The sequence below is a fragment of the Palaemon carinicauda genome, chromosome 40, assembly GCF_036898095.1.
Source record: "Palaemon carinicauda isolate YSFRI2023 chromosome 40, ASM3689809v2, whole genome shotgun sequence".
NCBI lineage: Eukaryota > Metazoa > Arthropoda > Malacostraca > Decapoda > Palaemonidae > Palaemon > Palaemon carinicauda.
In genome coordinates, this window is record NC_090764.1 from 19,474,799 (window position 1) to 19,486,737 (window position 11,939).

The window sequence follows — 11,939 nt, forward strand, 5'->3', positions numbered from 1 at the left end:
AACCAACTACAAAGGATCCGTTGTATTACATAAGACGACGATAAACCGAGTTGTCATAAGTATGAGGTACCTTGGGGTAAGAACTACCCAATGAGAAGTTTAACCTAATACTTCTGGTAAATTTGTATATCGTTTCCCCATTATGTTTTCCCCACCCAAAGCCCAGAGTTCCCACTTGGGGTCCCCCCCATTATCGTAGGATATACATGTATATATATTCCTGAAACTATTCATTTGCGACGAGAACGAGTGTCATTTTCGAAGAGAGCGTAATTTTTTCTATAAGAAAAAGTAATTGTTTTCCTAGGTTACATTGCCCTGTAATACAATACAATGAAACCGGAATGGTAGGATACATTGCCATGTAATAATATAACAATGAAGCCGAATTACCACTACTAGTAATCTTTACAGTGGTCTTTGCCACCTGCCACAATTACTGAAATATTTGTTTATCTAATGTATCTGCCATTATACCTTTACGATGTTATCTTGCCTATTTAAATAAACAAAATAAAATATACCACCACGACCTGCTCTGTGACATGGTTCCCCGAGGCCTGATATGTTTAATTTCATGGGCTAACAATTTACAACATAACATTACATTTACTTCAGTTCAAAATACACGTTGTTACACTTACTTTCCCTGAAAACTGTTTGTTTCATTCGCATTTTTTAACAATATGGTGTACCACATACCTTCTGGGATGTCAAGTAAGCACACATCGTTAATTTGCTTCAGGCAATCAAGTTATAAGATAACTTACCGAACGTAGGGTACCTATCGAACAACACGTTGCACCACAACAAACTAAAAATGGCTGCCACTTGCCAGACTGCCAGTCCGTCTGTCCCTGTAGCATTTATACCAGATGGTTTTATCAAAATTCCTTTTCAAAATCAAGATAAAAGTTCCTTGAATAAAGATTAATGCATAATAATCCCTATAAACATTTGTAATAAATAGTAGTACTGCTACAAATGTCTAACAATAACAAAAACACTATTTACAATGTAACAAAATAATCACATTAATGCTTAATACAATCACAGTTGGTTATTTCGACTATATTATGTAACTATAAATAACAATGAATTTTAATTCAGAGAGAAATTTCAATAAAATAAAACGTTTATAATCAATCTAAGTTTAAAAATTTCAACACAAAATTAAATACTTCAAATATTATATCTTCCGATGCTGGCAACAATGAGTGATTTTTCCCCCAGGTACAGGCCCCTATAAATATGCAAAAGAAATATTTAGGATATATATTGATACTACATAGAAGATGTAAAAATATAGAAAGTTTTGCTTACAAAATCATTAGGGGATCAAAAAATAGTGACCAGACACCTTATAAATATATTATTTTTTTTCGTTAATTGAATATCATAACCTTTATTGCTTACGGTAATCTGATTTCGACCATATAGTCTTTATTCCATCTGTGGTGACATCATTAAAATAGGACAGAGAGATTTTTATAGGCATACTTGAATATAAAAAAAAAATACTGATACGTCGTTGACATAAAATTGCGTTTTCTTTAATTGACTCTCAAACCAGAGAAAACGGTATTTTCTAAAATGGTTCTATTTGGGTAACTATGATGTCATAGAGCTCAAGTTGATTGGTGACTGTCAATGTTTACGTCACTCAACAGATGCCATTTAGCTTTTTTCCTACCATTTTTAACGGAATCTATGATCGTTAAGTACTATAGTGTTCGGACTAATGCTAAAATATTTTTTTATGATGTATTTAACAATGTTCCATCAGAGATAAAAACTATACATTTATTGGCAGCTGGGTTCTAGAAATATTACTAGTTTGTAACTTTCTCTCAAATACAAATGTATAGCCAGACACCCATGATTATATGTTTTGTGGAAAATACATAATTTTGATTTAAAGATTCATACCTTATAAATATAGTACATATGTTAAGTATATATATTTTTAAGCAATAGCTTCCCAAAGTATGATTTTTTTTCCCAAACAATATTGGGTATAATTGTATTTAGAGTCTCAAACAATTCTCTTTATTCTAGGATCCTTGGGGCCATGAGCAGACAAAGACAACGAGGTGTAGGCTACGGTTCCCATGACAACTATTCGTTCATTCTATTCAATAATTTGAAAAGTAGTTTGTCATCTTTTATATTAAATATTAAGAGCTGAGCAAATATTAGCCTGAAATCATTCATGTTTGAAAAATGCTAAAATTTGTTTGTATATCCTTGTATGGCATTTTAATTTGCCATAAAAGCCTCGTGACACGTGACTAAATAATGACGTCATCAACCTCAAAGATGATTGGTTTGTCTCATTCTTGACTACTTTTAGAGTGACGTAAGCAAAGACCTATTGATGACAGACACCTTCCAAAAATCTCACTTATTGTAACGATATAAAAGTCTAATTTACTTTGTCTTAGTTCTAAGAGAATGATAAAGCGTTAAAAGAAGAAAGAGTTAATTTTCTTTAGTCTTTAAAATGAACGAGCCAGTATCTAATGCTTGCTTCCCATTGGGTAATGGTGATGTCACCAATTTTCAGTACGTAATCACTACGTTAGTCTCTAAAGTATAGCCAAATCCGAATTGCTCGTTTTCATTCTTTGATTATTTAATTTCACTTTTCATATGATTTTAACAATAAATTTCCTTATTCAATTCTAAATATTGAATATTTTCTAATATTTTTTAGTATATCAGAATTATTGGAAGTATTTTCTGAGAAGTTAAATATAGATTTTAACTTAAAAATCTCCTTATTTCGGAATCCTTGCTAGCTTTTTTGTTGCTGTCAAACATCAGTTTCCATGGCAACTGTAACTTGCGATTTAGTTCATAAAAGAAATAATCTATATAAAACTAAGGTAATGTATAAATATTTATGAATGATGAAGACTGAAATTTTAATATTAACTTTGGTAAAAAAGATATCGTCATCGACCTCAAACTCTGACAAGTTTGTATCAAATAAAGGAATATTTCAACATATTTTAAATATAACATAAGGACTTAATGGATTTATGGCTCTTTTTCCTTTACAAAACAGTCCTAGATGATTTATATATGATAAAATCCATATTTTTTTCTTTATATCATGGTTGTTTTTCATGACACGTGCACACGAGATCTGCAGTGTAACCAAATCCCATTGGTTTAACATTAAATAATAATTCAATTATATCCCGTAAGTATTACCTGAATTACACATTGGTAATACATTCTCCTTCTGAAAAAGGATGATCTAATCTCCTATAGAAAAGCTAGAATTTTATTTTACCATTTCGTCAATAATCAATATAGGTTTTTGACACAAGTTGCATGTTTATTCCAGGATCCTTGGTAGTGACGTCATACTTAGAGCTCCCTCCCTCCACTACTTTTTTTTTTTTAATTTTAGAATATATTGTATAAATATTATAATATTATGTCCTTACACTCTATACAAGAATCAAGTCCATCATATCAGTTATCAAATAACCTTCGACTTTCAAAGTATGAAGAATATAAGATCTGTATGATGTTGAGAATTTATTTTTTTTTCCTAAACTGGGTACTACACTTTTATATAATTTAGTAAGAAGAAAATTGACGGTAGAATATATATATATATATATATATATATATATATATATATATATATATATATATATATATATATATATATATGTGTGTGTGTGTGTGTGTGTGTGTGTGTGTGTGTGTGTGTGTATAATCTAGGACATGTGATGCTCCAATGAAAAAGAACCGCAAGGAATACAGAATAGAAAATATAATGTTTAAGGTCTTGACTAGTTTCGTGGTACTTCTATGTATGTAAATTCTAAAATCCTTTTGAAAAAAAAAAAGCGATAGTGGATAAAGGTATCTTTAAGTATGACGTTACTATAGAAACCAATGTTTACGTCCCATGCCAAGGATTCTGGAATGAACATAAAACTTTGTACCATAAAACTATATTGATTTTTGAGAAATTATTCAACAAAAATTCTAGTTTCTTTTACGAGCTTAGGTAATCTGTTTTAAAGACAGTGAATATAGTCGGTGTAAACTACGAGTACGAATTTACGGAATATATATGAATTAGCTTTTGACATTGGGTCATTTGGATCTGGTAACACTGCAGATTTTCGTCTGCGTGTGGATACAAAAACCACAGATTTCAAAATAGATTATTTTAAAGTAATGTAATTTTATCTTATTCAAATCATCTAGTGCTGTTTTGTAAGGGCACATGAGTAATCTACACATTAAGCCCTCATGTTAGTTCAAAACATGATAAAATATTTCTGTATTTGAAGAAGACTGGCAAATGTTTGAGGTTCATGACATAACAGATAGCCTACCAATGGCAAGACAGGATTTTTCTACGTAAACTGATGTTAAATTTCTTTTTATAATGCATTTATTCATTACTCCTACTTGTTCATGTTATACACAAATACATTAATTAGAAACAGATTGAAATCACTCCTGATAGATGTATTAATTTTACAAAATATGATTTCTCTTATGAATGAATGGTGGGATTTTAAGCACAAACATTTATCCGAGTAGTGGGGATGACCTACAAACTGTGACGACTAGGCCTACTCAAAACTGAATAAATGTACATAGCAATAGGCTAACTTATGAAAACCTTTTACCATACGTTGAACCTTTTCACTTATTCAACAGCTTTACTGAGTTTACCACAAATACCTAGACCGACGTAATAAGGCCTTCTTCACTGCATGATTTGAAGATTTAAGCAGGAATAATAACTAATCGCTATTTTCACATTCTGTCTAAGCTAGGCTGATGATTGAAGATTAAGAGGAATACAGAACAACTAGGCTAAAGTGTTACGAGAATATTTTATTCTTCCACTACGAAAATGTCTAACAATTTGCGTCAATACACCAGTTATTATTTTGTCCAGAAAAAAATGTCCAGGACAATGACTTGACATTCATCGAGGTGCAGTTGAAAACATATCATGATAACGAGAGAATGCCTTTGCTTATATCAATATTTTCACTTTTTATCCTCAACGAAATAAAATCGCTATCAAATAATCGCTTTGCCACAAGGAAACTTTCTACGGAATTGATCAGGGCTTTCTTAAATAATCTCTAATGTATAGTGACCTCAAAGTAGGTTTAACTTCGTCAAGCCAAATGGTGTCTAATGACAGTCAACAAACGGATCAATATTTTGCGAAAGTATAGATATAGTTTGATATGAAAGAGTCAGAGAGAGAGAGACAAGGTTTAAATATGTTAAACCTTGCAGAGAAACAAATAAGATTAGCGTAATAGGCGAAGATGAAAACAGAAAAACGGCAACTCTTTTGCTTTACAATATGATAAAAACTAAGATGGTTTTGTTGTTTTTAACAGAAAATGCAAAACTATACCATCAACAATAACCGTAGTCTTACTACAAAAGGTTCAGACTTGCAGGAGGTTGCTTAGCTGACACACTATTACATAAAATAATCCTCTGAATTTCATGAAAAATAGACGGGGGAAGGAAATACTGGCTCGAGAGAGAGAGAGAGAGAGAGAGAGAGAGAGAGAGAGAGAGAGAGAGAGAGAGAGAGAGAGAGAGAGAGAGAGAGAGAGAGAGAAGTCCACCCACTCGGTTAAATCATTGAAATCTAAATTAACTGATATTTAAACTTCACATAGGCCTACTGTATATACGCTATACGCAACATGGCAGAGGATGAACAATTATCATAAATATTAACATACCAAACAAGACTAATTACTTACACATATATCTGTTAGAATCAGCTACAGGTCTTCTTTCTAGAAATGTGAGAGTATTCCACGAATAAGGCGTCTGCACACAAGATAATATAGCACACTGGAGTTAAAACATGCTGCTGAAGAGACCTCTTTGCTTACACTGAGAGTTCTAAAGTTGTAAAACTGTACGTCATTTTTATAACGGAATTCCATTTGGTCCAGCATCAAGACAATGAATGATACAGTGACTCATATCTTGATTTTAATATAAAAACAACCAGTCTTAAAAACACAACTTATGCTTGAAAATGTAATAATATAATTCAGCTCAGCGCCATCTATGAGCCACTTTCTCGGAAGAAATTTGAGTTCAAACATAATTTTGGGGTATAATTGTAAATGAAAATCCAATATATCCAGATATTTTATTAAAAATCTGTTAGTTATCACAAAGGACAATGTTTAGAAACTTATGTACATCTTAATGCAACTGGGAATAGGAAGGAATCTCGTATTGAGAAATACTGAAGCCTAAATCATCCTCAACACGAAGAACGTAAGATACTTCGTTTCCTGGCCAACGCAATTCTTCAACTGAATACATTCAAGCACTTAAAAAATTAGCACCTTATCCTTCTAGTGGAAATTCTCCTACTTTTCTAACATGTTTCTTTATATCAGTATTGTAAGACTATCTTTTATCAAACAGTGGAACTTAAAAAATAGGGTGACAGGCCTAATTGTTTTTTTTTTTCTCAAGAAAATTTTTAACAGTGGAACTCAATATTGTAAGAAAATATCTTTTATCAAATAGTGGAAATTAATAAACAGGGTGAAAGGCCTAATTTTTTTCTCTAGAGAATTTTTAAGACAGTATATCTTAACAGAACTAGGGTGGCAGGCCTAAATGTTTTATCTTTTCTCATCTAATAAAAACAATTATTCTTTAACCGTTATATATAGCCTTTCTTATTTTCCCATTAGCCATACCTTAATATAAGATAAAAAAAGTATATAAAATGGATTAATCTTGTGAAATATGAAATGGCATCTACTAAGATATCAGTTTTGCTAAGACGGATTCACTCCAATAGAAAATTTATTTTACTTCTCAAGGAACATGGATGGTTTCGAGATGTTTAAGTTTCTATGTGTTCGCATAATTGCATAGATTGGAAACTGACAACATTACTGTGCTAATTGAAAGGAGAATATTATTCTTCTTATAATATTAAGTCGATAATATATATATATATATATATATATATATATATATATATATATATATATATATATATATATATATACAGGATATATCTCATATACGTATATATAATTCATATATATGCACACACACACACACACACATATATATATATATATATATATATATATATATATATATATATATATATATATATATATATACACATATATATATATATACATATATATAAATCATATATATATATATATATATATATATATATATATATATATATATATATATATATATATAAAACACATGCATATATATATATATATATATATATATATATATATACACACACATATATATATATATATATATATATATATATATATATATATATATATACTGTATCTACAGAATCATGAAAGCACATATGCTCATTGTCAAACATGGTTTTTATCCCCGGGCCAAAACCACAATTTTGATTTAGATGAATCAATTTTATCACAATAATGAGCTAACACATTCTCCCTAGATTAAACCATCAATGATGTTAGTTTTAATGGTAACGTCTATGTAATCATAAAGGTTACGAGTTCATAATCTTGGTTTTAATTATGAGTTTTCGAGAATATTTATTTCTCCTTAATAGATTTTTATATTTTTTGGCACTGGATGAACGTACATGCCTAGTTCTGCATAATGTGAAAAGATAAGGTGTATGGTTAAAAGGTGAGAATAAATATATAAATATAAAAATGGAAATAAATAAGATTCAGTTGTGCATTTGCTAAAAAATAAGTTGGTCATAAATAGACAAACAAAGAAACAAAATAGTTAAAAATTTCATAATAATTACAAATAATAACTCACTGCCATATATCTTATTTGACCCTTGACATGACATTTTGGTTTCTCTTTCATAATGTAAGGTAATCAATGCTTTTATTTTCCGTTTCTCAATGTAATTTAAAAAAAAAAAGAAAAAAAATCCATATCCAAATTGTGTCAATCTTACTTAGTCATATTACAAGTGATTTGAAGAAAGTTCATTTATAATGAATTAAATTTCAGATTTAACTGATTCTGCATCAATGAACATTACATTATGATGTGGGGTACAAGTGTGTCAAAGGGTTTTATTTTTTTATCTCATAATTAACATAAATACAAAGCATATTTTAGATAAGACAAAATGGGTACAAGAAACCTCCAGATTTCTTAAGGAATAATTTGACTACTGTTTGATATTGCTTTGTCTATATTGGCTTTCCCTTATTTCTATATAATATTAACATTTCACTATATATATATATATATATATATATATATATATATATATATATATATATATATATATATATATATATATATATATACATATACAGAGGATACTTCAATTTGGATCTAATTTGATGAAACCATAGCATAACTAAAATTTAAAAAAAAGCTGCATGTCACTCAATGAGAAAATTACGATATTTTAGTAGCATAATAATCAATAGAATCTATCTAAATAATGCTATAATCAGAGTAATGAGACTAAGTCAACCTGCAGTCAGTATTGTGCTTTAGGAAAAAGATATGAATTTGAAACTGCTGGACCCTTTTAAAAGATATAACCCCAGGGTAGTTGAACCTTAAAATTACCTCCATTAAAATCTCACCTGATCAGTGTGCACGTTCACTGTGATATCCCAATAATTGAAAATAAATCACAAGTTTATATCAAGATATCCAAAGCCTTTAATTTGATCGGGATCATGTAGCCACGTTTATAGAATTATCTCTTCTGATCTGGGAGACTAAGCAAAAGCTCTGGGCAATATCTCTCTGCTCTCTACATATCAAAACAACGTTTGGAGCATTTGTAGTTGGTTGGGACAGACCGGGAGTAAAATCTGATAAGTTATGACTAAAAAAGCAAATTTCAAAAGGTAAACAAATGCAGGAACACTAAGTAATCTAAGGTTCCCACCTAACCTAACCTAGGAGCCATATCCTTATTTACAGGGGTAGGCTACTTGCCCGTTGCGACCCCCTTTGACTGTTGTATCTTTCCTTATCTTACCTTATTACTAAGTCTCATCCCTGTGTTTATTTTCTAACCGGCTTCACTCCTGGCAAGGCAACACTACACCATATTTCGTAAATTATAAAACTAGCTTCGATTTGACAAATGATAAGAAAGTTTACGCCTGTCCGTACCAACTACATTACATTCACCTCATTGTACGACTGCAGAAAATAATAAAGAGAAAACCGAGTGGCATCATAAACTAACACACTTTATGAATCAGGGTTAAAAGCAGAAATTATGGCTGAGGTCAATAATTAGTCTCTGATTTTATTTCAGAAGATGGTTTGATTTCGCAATGTAAAAATGTGGAGGTTTTCCTGTACCCAATATTATTATCTTCCGCACTGATCGTTAAAGAATAGCAACACAAACAATGCCCATAATGAGTTACTGTTTCCTTCAATACTAAATTCAGCAAGCAGAATCTACTGCAGCAGTGATGGAAACGAAAGTTTTGTTCTTTTTACCAGGTGATGTATACCAGTCATGTAAGATGATCTGATACGATCTCTCTTAAAGGTTTCATTTCACTGACCATCGTTTCATATAGTGAAATCTAAATACTGTTAATTCTTAAATGCTATCAAGAACACTTGGACACGTTGGCTCATCTTGATTTAGTTGTACATTTTATTTATGTTCCATAACAGCAGAGCCAAATAAGGCTCAATTTCTTATGTAGAACGAGAAATTTCATATTTCATTCTAATATCGAGTCAAATCGTCACCAGCTACATATTACGCTTGCACTGGTATAACTATCAAATAAGTATTAAAGGATAAGCATAAAAAACATTTTAACAGAATTAACTCATAAGTTATGTTATCTGTTCTATCACTTTTAAAGTCTGAAAAAATCAAGCAAGTGTCGGAGGCTTCACCCAGTAACTTCTAACAATTCCAGGAGTTTCGACATTGAACCGAGATGAATATTTGACAAGATGGCCATCCTCTTCACTGCCATCTACCAAGCCCATTCTATCACTTATGACTCCTGTTACCACATCAGCATCGTCATCATTGTTTTTGTATGTATTGGTAACCACTGGGGACTTTATAAGAATATCCGGGATGTTTTCTTTCACATAAGACACTACAGGACTTAAACCGTCGCCTGGACCAGTTGACGGTAGTCGTGGAGCACCCACCGCTTGCCACCCAGAGTATGCTGATGATGAAATGACTGGAGCTTGGAAACCACCCTCCTCTTTACCTTCTGTCTCCTTCAGGTTTACTGTTGTACGGTAATTGCTGTATGGGTTGTATTCCGTGATACGCATAGGCGTTACAGGCTGGGATGTAGAAGGATTAGGAGTAGATGATGTTGGTCTTGCAGTGGTTGTTGTCAGATTAGCTCTCTCTGTTACTGTAGTTGAACTCTCTGTCGTGGTTGTAGAGTGGCGGTAAACAGGTCTAGGCTTAGTGAATTTAGGCGTTACATCTGAAACTGGAAATGGCCTGAATGTAACTACCTTTCGTGGTAGTGTGGTTGTTATTGATGCTGAAGAAGTTGGGGGTTCTGTGGTAAAAGTGGTGTTGGTATTGTGATATTCATCCTCTCTTATGTGGTTTTGCTGTAATTTTGTTGAGTCAGAAGCCTGTGAAGGAACGGTGTATGAGGCTGGTCGACTGTATCTTGATGGATTATATCTTTGGGAGCCATGAGCGGCTACCCTTACCTGATTCTGTGCATTTCTTAAGTTAGAAGGAACAGGTGGTGTGGAACGAAGTGCACTTGCTTTAGGCAAAGGACGTCTTTGATTTTGAGATGGCTCAGCTTTCAAGTGTTCAGGGTGTGGGAGAGGAGACTCTGGTTTAGATGGGCTTCCAAATCCAAATAGTGACCATTTTACAGAAGAATCTTCTTCTGGTGTTATTAAGGGCACTGGGAAAGGAATTATATTTTGTGGTAATGCAGTATCATCACCAGCACCGTATCGATCCACTGACATTGGTGGGAATTTAAACTTCCCAGCTATGATTGCTTCTTTATCTTCTTCACTAACTTCTTCCATTTCTTTAAATTCTGGCTGAGAAATAGGATGAGTGTTTGGAGCTGGAGGGTCTCTTCTGTTTTGAGGACCTCTTATGTTTGGTCTTGAGTGGAATGGTTGACCATAAATTACATCAGGTGATTCTTTTTTATCACCTTTCTGCATAGGAAGGTCTACTGGGGAATCCACTTTGTTTCCTGGGTGTTGAGGGAAGTTTTGGGAATACAAATGACCTGTGCCCATACGATCAGCAGCGTGGTCAAAGTGTTCTTTGTTTGATGAATGTGGTTCATGAGATAAATGTTCACGATTTAAAAATGGTGGAGGGGAAACTTTTCGACTTGGGAGAGGTGGGGGTGGTGGGGGTGGTTGGAGAGATAAGTCAATATGTGGATTCATATTTTTCTTTGGTGGTGGGATTATTGGAGCACCTGGTGGTGGGTCTTTGAAAGGTCCAATTACTACAACTTTCTGTGCATGTTTTGGCAGGGGACCATGAGTCAGCTGATAATGTATTCCTGCAGTTTTATCAACAATGTTTTGCTTGTTTGAAACCTTATCTACTGGGTTATTAATATCACTCCTGGAGCCTGTTTCCCCCCTGCGTCTGTTAACTGGAGTGCGTCCAAAGAAATTAAAATTTTCCAAGAATGAAGGCCGATTTGACATTACTGGACGCTTATCAGGCCTAATAGGACGAGGATGAGTTGTGAATACTCTGTCTGGAGGGCCTTGAAAACCAAATGTTTCATGTTGTTGGGGTGCATTAGGTCTGAACTGAGGAAGAATGTTTGGAGCATTACCTCCTACATGATTTCTTCTAATTTCATTATGTTGTGGAGGGCGTTTAGGGAGATTTCCTGCTTCAGCAGGTAAGATAAAGCCAGGTTCTAGTT

The 11,939-nt window shown here is 32.6% G+C and overlaps 1 protein-coding gene and 1 long non-coding RNA gene across 4 annotated transcripts in view; both read right to left on the reverse strand.

The window, feature by feature from the left end:
• LOC137631991 (uncharacterized) overlaps positions 1-822 on the reverse strand; it is a 69,838-nt gene extending 69,016 nt beyond the window's left edge. Inside the window, exon 1 of the long non-coding RNA XR_011041976.1 lies at positions 703-822. This is a non-coding gene — a long non-coding RNA (uncharacterized lncRNA). The remainder of the gene's footprint in view (positions 1-702) is intronic.
• Positions 823-8,360: 7,538 nt separating this feature from the next.
• Positions 8,361-11,939, reverse strand: part of LOC137631582 (mucin-2-like) — a 53,319-nt gene continuing 49,740 nt past the window's right edge. For all 3 annotated transcript variants that reach the window (XM_068363428.1, XM_068363429.1, XM_068363430.1), the window contains one exon: positions 8,361-11,939. This exon is cut by the window's right edge and continues 1,961 nt beyond it. In XM_068363428.1, the coding sequence (XP_068219529.1) occupies positions 9,907-11,939 (2,033 nt within the window). In that variant the 3' untranslated portion in view covers positions 8,361-9,906.